This window comes from Hakea prostrata, chromosome 1 (assembly GCF_041222555.1).
Source record: "Hakea prostrata isolate BN-2017 chromosome 1, UWA_Hpros_2, whole genome shotgun sequence".
Taxonomy (NCBI): Eukaryota; Viridiplantae; Streptophyta; class Magnoliopsida; order Proteales; family Proteaceae; genus Hakea; species Hakea prostrata.
Genome location: NC_142600.1, coordinates 63,902,689 through 63,915,396, shown reverse-complemented (window position 1 = coordinate 63,915,396; position 12,708 = coordinate 63,902,689). Strand labels below are relative to the sequence as shown.

General features: G+C 36.7%; 1 protein-coding gene across 7 annotated transcripts; it reads left to right on the top strand.

Moving 5' to 3' along the window:
- The first annotated feature begins 7,067 nt into the window (after positions 1-7,067).
- LOC149029380 (ATG8-interacting protein 2-like) lies at positions 7,068-11,877 on the top strand. Of its 7 annotated transcripts, none has more exons than XR_016171110.1 (4): positions 7,068-7,195; positions 7,612-8,331; positions 8,833-8,964; positions 11,309-11,877. XR_016171110.1 is itself a non-coding variant. In XM_089141723.1 (3 exons), the coding sequence occupies exon 2, from the start codon at positions 7,630-7,632 to the stop codon at positions 8,326-8,328; it is 699 nt and encodes a 232-aa protein (XP_088997849.1). In that variant the 5' UTR covers positions 7,068-7,195; positions 7,612-7,629; the 3' UTR covers positions 8,329-8,331; positions 11,306-11,872. The 7 variants fall into 7 exon arrangements, 5 of the variants coding, with proteins under 5 accessions (XP_088997849.1, XP_088997852.1, XP_088997847.1 ...); XR_016171111.1 differs by lacking the exon at positions 11,309-11,877 and adding an exon at positions 9,225-9,423 and having other exon boundaries at positions 8,833-8,957; XM_089141723.1 differs by lacking the exon at positions 8,833-8,964 and having other exon boundaries at positions 11,306-11,872.
- The last annotated feature ends 831 nt before the right edge of the window (positions 11,878-12,708 follow it).

Here is a 12,708-nt window from a genome sequence, read left to right as displayed (position 1 = left end):
TCGGAGACACGATTCGAGCACCAAAGGCTTTTCACGAGCATATTATCGACGTAGGCTTCCATATTTTTCCCAATCAAGTCTCCTTCGAAAATGTCCTAATTGTCAAATCCAATTATACTACTCCCTTTGCCATAGTTGAGGATCCTGCAAAACCATATAAACGGGTTGAAGTTGGCATCATTAAGTCTTCTTCCATCTTCAACTTCTGATGTGCCTCATAAGATAAAAGATCCGCCAAGGACCCCATATCCACAAGCACTCGGTGCACCTCTCGAAGATCAATTTCCACCTTATCACGATTGCATCATCATGAGGGCTACACACTCCTTTTCATTTTCCTCATTAAACATGATTGTTTCCTAAGAGCTTGGTCTCTTTCTTTTCTTGATTTCTTCTCCCGATCCCACAAACTTTGACTTTGCCTTTAGCTTTTAGAGAGATTCAAGGCTCGATCCTCCAAATATCATGAGAATCAAGGATCTGTTTACCCTAACTATCTCTTTTCCTTTCTTTGGATTAGAATCTTTGTGTCTATGGTCTCTACTACCCAACCATTCTCTTCTTTTTTCACCATTTGTTTTCCTTTCCTAATCATCTTCTCTATGCTTAACATAATTTTCCAAATGCCCTTGGGATATTAATCTCTCAATATCCACCTTCAAATGTCCGCATTCGTCGGTGTAATGCCCATAATCCCTGTGGAATTGGAAGTATTTGTTCATGTTTCTTTCTTCGGGTTTGGACAACATTTTAGGCGGCCATCTCAATATGTCCCGATCCGTGATCTACATCAAAATCTTTAATCGTCGGACATTCAGGGGGGGTGTATTCAGCCTGATCGGGGGAACGTTGCCTCCAAGCGAATCTCCCCTTGTTCCCTCGATCATTGCTTTCCCCTTTCAAACCCTACCCTTTTTTGAAAGCCTTATACTCCTTGGTGGCTGCCTTCGCCATTCCTTGTCGGGCATCAAGAATCTTTGTGACTTCTACCTTCTTTTAACATCTTTGAGCAAGTTCGGCATAAGTGGTCGGCATGTCTTGTAGCAACAGCCCCAGAAGACGCTTGTTAGAAAGTCCTGTAAGAAGGGTTGTTTTTGCTACCTGTTCATCAATATTCTTGATCTCCATTGTTGCCTTATTGAATCTCTGTAGCTAATCTTGAATGGACTCATTCTTTGCTTGTTTGATAGTGAAAAGAGTCTCTTCGGTCTTCTTAGTTTGTATTTCACTTTGGAATTGACCGATGAATTTTTGGGTGGGCTCATCAAAGTCAACTATCTTTTCCTGAGGGCAGGTTTGAGAACCACTTCTGAGCAGCTTCAGTTAACGAGGACCTGAATACCCTGCACAAGATTTCATCCGAATTCCGAGTTACTGCCATCGTTTGCTGGTAATAACTCATATGGGCCACTGGGTTTCCACATCCATCGAATAGGGAGAAGGTTGGGAGCCTAAAATTGTGAGGAAATTCATACCTAACAATTGCATCAACGAATGGTGTTTTTTTGATGATTGAATATATATCATCTATCTTCTTGCCCCTCAAAACTGTCTTAGCTTCTGATTTATTTATGCCAGTTTTCAATCGATCTAAATTGCTCTAGCATTTGGCGTTCACACGCTATCCCTGTCCGAAAGCTGGGATGTGGTTGAATGTGTCCGAACGCCTCTCTCGAGCTGGGTTAGAGTTTCCATTGGACTGCCTTGTGATCGATCTAGAACCTCAATGTCATCTCTCCGTTGGAGCTCCCCAGTTCTTCGTATTCCCAAAAGTTCGCCTTTGGCCTCTTGTTGACTTAAGTTATTTTCAGGAGGTTGTTGAAAATTTTGCCCCCTTGTCGGATTCCTTTCTCTTTGTGGCGAACATCCTCTTATTGGGGAGTTCCTCCTTTCCGCTCTCCAAGTCTGTCTTCTTGTCTCTTTGTGATCATAAGGATTTGGGTTCCTTGGCGCCCCCAAACACCTCACCATTGTTCGAAGTAGGGCCTACATCTCGAGGAATTGAACCTGCATTTGGTTCATCTATTGTTGGCTTTGATTCAATTGTTCCTAAATGATTGGGATCATCTAAATCTCCCCATTCCGATATTTTTAATGTCCTCCCCCGATCACTTCTTCTTCCTCGTGCTGCTCATTCTCTCCAGATGGATCTTCTCCTAGAGGAATAAGATTTCCACCTAAAGGAGGTGGGCGAATTTGATTTTGATTCCTCTAAAGTGTTGATCTAGTATCTACCATGACTTTTTGAACCGTTTCCCACAGATGACGTCAAATGATGCATCCAAAAATTTATCAGCCCTCGGATTCCTGCAAACAATGTCAAATGTGGGCCGACTCAGTGGTTAGAAAGCCACTTCCAAAGGCTATCAATAGAGGCACCACCACATAGCTCTAACGAATTACAAAGCTTAATTGAAAGATGAGAATGGAGGGAAACGATTTAGTTACCTTCTCTTCGTATTATACATGGATTTGTATAGAATTTACCTCTTTTTGTCAATTGTTAGATTTAATCCATAAGTCTCATCATCGGACATCCAATCATAGGGTTTTCCTCCCTCAATATGAGTTAGTTTTGGTTTCCATATGGAGCACAATCGTCTATCCCGAGTTTAACGGGATCACCTCTTCTTCTATAACCGTCGGATTCCTTTTGTGCTTACTATACCCCTAGATCTGATCCATGAACCGTTGAGCCGACCGTGGTTTGATCTAGCCGTATGCTATTTTTTACTTATCATAAGGTATGATATAGAATTGTTATCCAAAACCAAAACCATATCATACTGCATAAAATCTTTTTTTTTTTCCAACAGTTTTATATATTGCCACTGCAGCAGAATTTTAATATTATATGAAAATGATATCTTACACAATAATATATGATATAAAAATGGTTTTATTACTAACTGGTGCAAATAATACAAAATAAAGCATCAAATATATTCTAAACAATATATGATATGGTCTCGACGTGCAAAGACGATTTTGAACTAGAAACTAATTCTATAGGTGGAAATACTGGATATCGTTGTGAAAACCGAATCATATATCATATCATTCTTCAAATGGTTTGATATGATACAATTTTATATTTCAACAAAAAAAAAAAAAATACAATTTTATATAGGCCGTTTGGGTTTTGTTACGTGGTGTTGATACCAGGGGCGGAGCCAGGATTGAACATGGGGGGCCAAATGTATGTGGGTCAATGTGGGACCCACTGTAGGTCCCATCTTAGAATATATTATTATATTTTAATGTAGAGTCTACATTAAAAATTAGGTAAATTAATAGAAAATTCGTGAGTGTGAGAGAGATAAATGAATAATTTGAGAAAGAGAGAGTGAATACTTGATGTGGAGAAGATTTAGGAAAATTCCAAAGTTTGCTAACTACTTCAATATTTTGTGAGATGTGTGAGAGAAAAAAAAGAGAGAAAAAAAAAAGAGAAAAAAAAAGAAAAAAATAGGAATAAAAGAGGAGATTCATGAGAGAATAAATAGAAATGAAAATATGAGAGAATATATAAGGAGAAATTTATGGATTGTAAGTTAGTTTTTAATTAGAATTTAACCTTTTATTCCTTAAAACTAGGGATTTAATGATAACCATTAGATAAAGATTATGAACGACATTTATATCCATCATCTTTATCTTAAATTTTTATTTTTAATTTTTAGAAGGGGGCCAAGAGTGGTATTTCACATCTAAAGAGAGAGAAATAAGGTAAAAAACAAGGATATTTACAATTTCAAAAAATCCGGGGAGCCATGGCCCCTCCGGTCCTAACGTGGCTCCGCCACTAGTTGACAACAAATTGATACCCTTAATTCTAGCAACCAGTTTGGTGGAATTGGTAATGTTATACTGCATTAGATTAAATCTTCCATGGGTCATGCTTCTCGTTCAAAGGACAACACAATTATTGAATTCATGTGAAACCAGTGGACTAAGCGGTTTATATTGAATTGAACAGAAGAAGAAAGAAAAAAACCGGTTTAAATTGAACCAAATGAACCGAAATAAACAGTTTTACCCCCATAAAAATCAAAATTAAAATAACCATCTTTTTTGGTAGACATTTTTAAAACCATGACTATTAAGGTTTTGATAGGGATGTCAACGGTTTGGGCTTAACGGTTTTGGGCTCAAATACACCTAGCTCAAATATGGCTCGCAAAATAATGGTTTAGGACCGGTTTCGGTTTGGGTTCGGGCTAACTAATGGTTTGGGATACTGGTCTATACTCAGGTTGACTAACGGTTTGGGCTAAAAATTTATTGTATGCAAGAATAGAACAAAAAGAAATAGTTGACTATCTGCAACAAAAACCAAAATTCTATGGAAAATAAAATTTTTATTGATCAATTTCCATTAAAAAATGAAAAGTCATTCCACATTGTAAAAATTACATCCACTTTATACAAATCTTTATAAAAATCAAGAACTCAGATAATAAGTAGTAACATAGAAACTACAAACTCATTCCTCAAACCCTACCGAATTGTCCTCCTGAAACAAATTTTCAAACTAAATAAACTTTTAAATTTCAATTTGTGCTATAATTGATTGTCTTGAAATTGGATTATTGTTTTGTGAGAATGTTGGTTTTTTTTCCCCTTTATGAAATTCGTCTCTTTTTTTGTTGGTATTTAGCTTGATATGCAAAGAAATACCTCTGGATTGGATAAATATTTATATAATTTAAACAAACTTAGTACATTCAATTGGACATTCATACTTAATCCTTCTAATTGTCCTTTACAAGTAGTAGAAAACTATTTATTTTTGAATGCATACTCAATTTTTCTAGTAGTCTATATCAAATACCTAGTGGTAATATGATGATTCAAATAATATTTAATGTAAAATTATAAAACGGGTTGTAAAACGGTTTATAACGGATTGCGGTTTGGATTCGGGTTGGTGCGAGCTCTGCTACCCTCAACCCAAACACAGCCCATCAAGGTTTAGTCTGGGCCGGTTCGGGCTATAACGGACCGGTGCAATCCGGTTTTAATGCTTTGAGCTGCAAATTGACTAGTGTGACTTGCATGCTGCGCATTAAATGCGCAGCATGTGCAGCGCACGGTCGAGATCAAAATCTCGACCGTGCGCTTCACCGTGCTGATGCACTGAAGCACGACCCCAAATTGACACCCCTAAGTTTTGACTAAAATAGTTTTGGTTTGATTTTTGGCACCTTGAGACAATTTATACGAAGTGAGCCAATGGTTTAGATCTATACCACAGAATTTGGTTTGATTTTTGGCACCTTGAGACAATTTATATGAAGTGAGCCAATGGTTTAGATCTGTACCACAGAATTAACACCAACTGTCCGGATCCCTATTCATTTATTTATTTATTTATTTAATTTTATTTTTTATATTTTTTGGAGCACCGCCCCCCCTCCCATAAGCCGCGCCCCGGGGGGCCCCCTTTGTCGTCTTCTTTTTTTTTTTTATACATCCTCAGGTGAGCTTTTATATAATTAATATAGAAAGAGGCTTTGCCCCTGGCCCAGAGGAGATTCAATCTCTGACCTCCTATGTGGAAGCGTTGATCTTTTGCCAACTAACCCACTCCTTCGGGTCTTATTCTCTCTTTTTTTTTTATTCTATTCCTATTCATTTATTTATTTATTTTTTGGATTTGAGGTCTTTGCGCACCTACACCCTCAAAGCATTTTTTATATAATTAATCATCCCCCCAATATCTTACCCGACCCCCCTTTATGTTTAACTATCCTTTCTTGTTTTTTTCTTTTCCCTTTCTTTCTTGTTTCTGCGCCTCCCCTCCTTCCCTCTCCTGCTTCTTTCTTGTTCTCTCTCTTTCTTCCTGCCATGGCTTCCTGCTTGCGCTCCCCTTCAAAGAGAGGATGGTTTAGTTAGGGCATCTCGTAGTTTTGTTTGGCAATGGGGCATGGTGGTGATGGTTAAGGTAGTGTTTCCTGGAAATGCATTGCAATGAAGCCAGTAGAGAGGATGATGAGTAAAGAGGGAGACGGGTAGCCATTTGGGCTGCCCAACTAACCCCCGTACTCGGTTGAGATTGAGAACTCGCTATTAAAAAGGACGCGCAGCTGGCTCTCCCGCTCTTTCTCACTCTAGCGGCTTTTCCTTTTTTTATTTTTCATTTTTATTTTATTTCTTAATGTTCTTCTCTCTTCTCGACCACCAGAGAAGCGAGTGTGGGAAGAGGAAGAAACAAAAAAAAAAAAAAAAAGAAAAGAAAGCGGGCTGGAAGAGGAAGAAACAAAGAAAAAGAGGTGGGTTGCTTTGCTAACCCGGTTGAGATTGAACGAACGAGCAAATTCCAGCAATGGGCTATATAGCGGAGGTGGGTTTGCTCGCATCGGATCGATTGCTCCGGCGATGAGCCATATATGCCTATATAGCAAGAGTGGCCCGCCCCGATTTGGGTTTGACATCGCAAGGTTGCAAGGTGTAAGAGGGAATCTCGAAGATTCCCACACCATCACTTCCAACAAGATTCTCTCGCGGCGGATGAACACTCGGAGTTCGGAATCGCCCCAACTCGGGTTCAGCTCTTGTTCTTGCCTCCATCGGAATCCTACCCGGCTTCCTTCGTTTTTCAATTTTGCTTTCTGTGGTTAATCATCCAACGATTTAAGATGAAACGCAACTTGCTTTCTAAGGTTAATCATGATCGTTATTGGCAGCAGCAGGAGAAACGCAAACCAACCATTCCGTCCATGAATTCCGATTTGAGTAAGGTTATTTTTGGAATTTAAAAATTTTTAATAGTGGATTAACAGTTTCACTTACAGAATGGACTAGTGTGTTTATTGAATTAGGGTTGTCGGGCTTTTTAAACATAAAGTGGTTATGAATGAAGATGCTTCAGTTAATCGTTCGTATAAGAGGGCTTCCCCCTCCGCGCCCGAGGGTTCGAACTCTTCATCTTAATTCCTATTCATTTATCTTTCGTCAACGCGTCATCTCAAGTCGGGGCTCCTCCAATAGAGAAGAATAATTTTCGGTTTTCCAATACGCAATCGGAGGCTATAGAACCACTTGATAAAGAAGTAGAGAATACCGGCTGAACCAGTAACTAGTTTGCCCTTTTTATCTCGATTGCTCCCGGGGGTAATTCAGTGTCAAACGCTACAGAGCAGTTCCTTCGCGGGGTTGAAGATCGCTGGTTTCAGATACATCTTCTCTTTAGGTTATTCGAATCGAAACTCTTGAATTCCTCTTATATTTTTGTCATGTCAAAGATTGAATTTGTAAAATCTTTTGAATCATGATCATCTTCATCCACTGATTGCCTCCAAGAATCTTGATTTTTCCCCCTTTTTCCATATTCGACTGTTCGATATTATTTTGATCTATTGTGTTTCATTTGATCGAAATTCTTTAGTTTGTATGAAATCGGCTTGTTAGTTGCTTGTCTAGCTTTGAATTGTAAGTCTCCTGTTATATTGCTCAGTGTAATTCGAATAAGTTTTGACACTTTTACATGTCCATCAATCACGTATGGTTTCTGTTTGATAGGATTTCTCTATGAAGGGATTAATTGGTTTGTGAATTTTTAGTCTTGTTTCCGGTTGATGATATTGGTTAGTTTTGCTGATTTTGCAGGGAATTGGAATTTTGAAAATGGACAATAATGAGGGGGTGGAAGCTTCTTCCCGTGGAAATGAATGGGAAGTCGTGTCACTCACGGCATCAACATATTCTGCTGCTCCTGGCCCGAAAAGAGTTGATGATGATAAGAGTAATGAGTTCAGTGTATATGATGATGGAACCACAGATGCATTATTCATGTCTGGTCATTTTGAATCTCCAAAGCCTACCGAGCACGAAAACCTATTGCTGGAGTCAGAGAAGAATGAGATCGATAATGAATCAAAAGATGAAGGTATATCCAATGTGTACAAATCTGATAAGATAAATGGAACAGATTTTGAAGAAGACATGGGTTTCCGAGGGCTAAATTTAGTTGATAAAGAGGAAAATATATACAATTCTGCTAAATTTAGTTCTCTTGACACTGAAGCAGACGTTGGTGAATCGACTATGTATGAAAAGGATGCAGTTGTTGCTGAATCGTTTGATTCTTCTCAGAAAAAATTAGAGAGTCATTCAGATGTTCTGAAGCCAATAAGTCCTACAAAAGAAGTTAAATTGAACAAATATAGACTTCCTTGTGAGGCATTGTGGAAAAGAAGAATTGCTTCACTGTACAAGAACGCAAAGGAGGCGAACGCATATTGGTCCGTTTTTGTTGTTGCAACTCTGATGGGACTTGTTGTTATTGGTCACCGTTGGCAACAAAATAAGGGCTCTACAACTTAAATGGTAAACAGCATTAATATTCTTCCGTTAGTAACAAGACATGATGCCTTGTTGATAAATTCTGCTAAAGTTTTTGGTTGTGTTTGCATTTGTCTGCTTCAATGAATGCATCCTGTTTATGCGTATGTGTTGTGTGTGTGCGTGTATGTTACCAGATGTGGAATCACAGAATCCTGATTAGTTTTTACAACTATATGATTAAAAATTATTTGTACTGAGCAATTTTGAATTGAATATTTTATATGTTGATTAATCCGCATAGAGAAGTGGATGCAAGTGGAAAATTGGCAATGGACTTGGAAATTCTTGTTCTTATTTTGATATTGTATTGAAAAGTTGATACTTTCTATTTTTATTGAAAAGTTGCCACTCTTCTTCCAATCCATCTTTTCAATTGAATGTTCGGAGACAAGCAACTGGAAATGCTGTCAAGCTAATACCCTTAGATGGTTGTAGAATTTAGAGAAACACCAAGTCTCTGAAACTTTACTCTCTGACTTTTAGGAATTTGCCATTGTTGGAGATCCTCAAATAGAGAGAGTCATTTGTGTGTTACGGAGAACCCTGTTAGAGACAGTTTACCAACATGTTGATGAACCATTCAACCCTTTGGAAGCTATAGATGCCAGGTACCAGGTATGTTTGTTGGATTAAGTTGATGATTTTAAGTTAGATTTGGCTTCTTAAGAGTCTCATAATTTTAAGATACAGAGAATTTTGGTTGCAAGTTAAATTGGGCCTCTTAAAAGTGTCATAGTTTTAAGATATCAAGATATTGGGAGCTTATCTTTAGTACCCTTTTCTGTTTTTCGCAAACTGGGAATATTTGATCATAATGCAAGGACCGAGGCTAATGTGCCACCACTTAACTTGGGTTTCATTTATTCTGTTCTCAGGGTATGATGTAATTAACAATAACCGTTTAAAGTCCACTGCATCAAGGGAAAGTTTGTGATTGAACATCTTTAATAGAATGAATGGGAAGATAGAACATTCCTCATTATAATGGAATGGTAAAACAGAGCAAACTGATCCTGAAGACTGGGATAAGAAACTGATGATACTGTGACCAGCGTTCCTATAGTGAATTGCTTTGGTAACTGTTGTGAAAAAGTACAACGCAAGTGTACGCTATCGTAACAAGTAATATAATGATAAAAGATCGATCCCTCGAAGACTATAGATTAAGTACCAAATTAATTATACCAATTTTATTTGACAATAATAAGAAAGATATTATTCTGACTTATTCAATTGAAGTTAAATTGAGATTATTAATTGCTAAGACCTAGGGTCATTTCACCTACTAGCATTCCCACCCTCTTTCCCTCTTTTAATTTGAGATATTTTCCTAATTGATGTCGGATTCCCTTTCATATCTTTAGTCTCTCTCGTCTTGAAATTCCCTCAATTGCTAACCCACTATATTTCTATGTGGGTTACAACAACCGAGAAATCATTAAATTCTGTGGATTCCCATGTAACAACTACACAAACCATGTAAGTATATCTCTATCCTACATGTAATTCATGGCTTTTACTCCAATGAACTAAACACATAAATCCCCTCTCGGTTCATTATGATTAACAAATCGGTTGATTAGTGGCCAATTAATCAAAAGCATGAAGAATAGAAGTAAAAACTCAATCAAGGGAAACAATATTCAAAATTATATTGATGAAGTCAAGAGTGGGAATTCAAAGATAGGCTACATCTGATCCCTAGAAAAACTAAATTAGTTCATATTAGAAACTAAAAACATTACAGAAGAGTTCAAGAACATTGAAAGAAGATGAAGAAAACTTATTCCCAAGCTTCGATCTCCAAAGCCATCGAACGTCTTCTGGTTTAACCTCCACGCTCTTCCAAAGCTCCCAAAAACGTCCTCCCTCTCTTCCTGGAGTTTGCTCTCCTTTTATAGATTAATTAAACTCAGAGTTTGAATCAAACTCAGAGTTCTTGTCTGACTTAACCAAGGAGTGTCTTGACGTATGAATCGGACTAACTTAGAGGTCTCCAATGCATAATCCCACCGTTGGATTTGAAGACCAAGAAGTCTTGAAGCTCTCCTCCAAAAATCAGCTCGATCGGACACCATATGACCATCCGATGAAGATCTTGATCAAAACTGGACAGAGACACTCAAAATCGGGATTCTTCTCTCCTTCTTATTTGAATTGGATTCTTCTTCCTCTTTTCCCTTCTTTGATCAAATCCTAAATAGGAAATAAAACGTAGAAGCATGCAAGGACTCATTCTCTTTATGTTTTTGACTTGAGGTAGGACTCTTGCAATAATACCCGGATTTGATTGATAATTTCCTACATGTAAAAGTAATAAATCTTTATTAGAATTTGTTAGGAAATATATAAAATCACCAAAATTATAGAAATTAAAGGAAAGGGTGCAACATATTCATTTTCATATCATATTAGGGTAAATTGATATAAAACAATTGTAAATACATGGAAATATAATAAATTAATCATATAAAATAATATGTATGAAATCAACTTATCAGTAACCTTGTCTGCTAAAGGTAGTATCTGTACTAAGGGGATTTGTGAGCAGCTGCCTTTGGGAAATTCTAATAATTTGAGGGCATGTTAGGTCCAAATATGGCCAATTCCCCCCCCCCACCCACCCCCAAAAAAAAAAACACCCACCCATTCCCGCTGTATATTCTCACTTAGAACTACCAATGTGAATCTGTACATTCAGAAGAGGGGGAATGTACAGAGATCTGGTGGACACTGAATATAGTGATGACCATTGAGGATTCAAAGAATGAGTTTTTCATTTTGGTTTTTCTTCATGGTAAGAGCATCTTAACTAATGGAATCTCTGATGCATTTCTGTGAGTCACTGTTGCTAGGATTGATGTAGATTGCCAAGAGCTGCATTCCTACAAGTTGATTTTCTTTCTTCTCTAACATGTTGGCTAAATGTTGGCCTTTTGTGTTTCATTTGTGTCAGCAGAAGAAGTAGGTAACCTAGAATCCAGTGATGAAATAAAAAGCTAAGAATCACAGAGAGAGATTGCTGAGTTTCCCTCTTTATAGTAAGAACCGGAGTTTGTAAAAATGTTTACATTTTTTGGGTCTTGGATATTATGTATGTAATAATGTGCATGTATATATATCTTTCTGTTATGGGGTATAGATATGTTTAATTTCATTTGTTAATAAATCTTGTTGAAGACAAGAAGGCATTTGCTAATGGGTCTCACAAGAACAAACAAAATGCTTTCAAGAAAAATAAATATCATCCATATAATAAGGAAAAGAAGAATTATGATGATATTATGTGTTACTAGTGTGGTCTTAAAGGAAATTTTAAAAGAGACTGTAATGCACGTAAATCTTGGTTGGAGAAGAAAGACGCTAAGGATGGGAAGGAAAAGTAATCTAGGAGATGAAGTCTACTTCTCTTAGTATTTTTTTTATATATTCTAAGAATTGAAGTTATTTACTCATTTTATTGTTATCTGGCAGTTTAATTGATCTTATGATTTGTTCTTAATCGAATTTATGCTTGTTTAGGGGAAAAACTCAGTTGGAGCTAATAAAATGATATTGATGATATATATATATGATATATGAATTATTTTTCTTATCGATGTTTTAATGCATGAATGCATTTAATTCTGCTTCGTTATTATATCATTTTGCAAATGGTGATTTTACCGTTGTTTATATGTGGTTATTAACTATGGCCTCGTGCCTAAATGTATGTTTAGTGCCTACGAATATAACTAAATTTAGGGGACTAATGAAGGATCAAGAAGGAATAATGTTGTTTATGTGATCACAGTTGTTAGATACTCCTTGTTTGTCTCATTTCAGTTTAGTTAGTAAGTAGACTTATATTGTGACTGATATCAAGATATATATTGTATGATGAAATATACATTGAACTTGTTAACTGGATCAAGGATTAATAGCGGATTTTGTGATTGAGATTTCATGGCCTCATCCATTTATCATAATAGACTAATTAATCTAGCCCAAGTAGGAGATTGTTAAATTTATCCTAAACAATATGTGGATTGGATTAATTACTGGGGTTAATAATTATAGGAGTCTTAATACATCGGGACTACCATTAGTTTTGAAATGAGCCAAACTTGTTCATTGTGGAAGTGGACTAAGGTTTGGGATTATTATTATAAATAGTTATAATGTGATTCTTTTAATTATTTAAATCAAAGACTAGGAGATTGGAGGAGGTTTCGTCTACAAGTTTTAGCATTCTAAGTTTGAATTGATTTTCTTCCTATGTTGGTGTAAGATATGTATGATTCTCTTCAATGTTATATTGTACTTCTTAATTAGGATTTTGAGAAAACGAAAAAGTTCAATCAAAGACAGTTTTTTTTT

What these genes read in the sequence shown, in the direction of transcription:
- LOC149029380 (XM_089141723.1), top strand. Translation starts at nt 7,630, where the DNA reads ATGGACAATAATGAGGGGGTGGAAGCTTCTTCCCGTGGAAATGAATGG.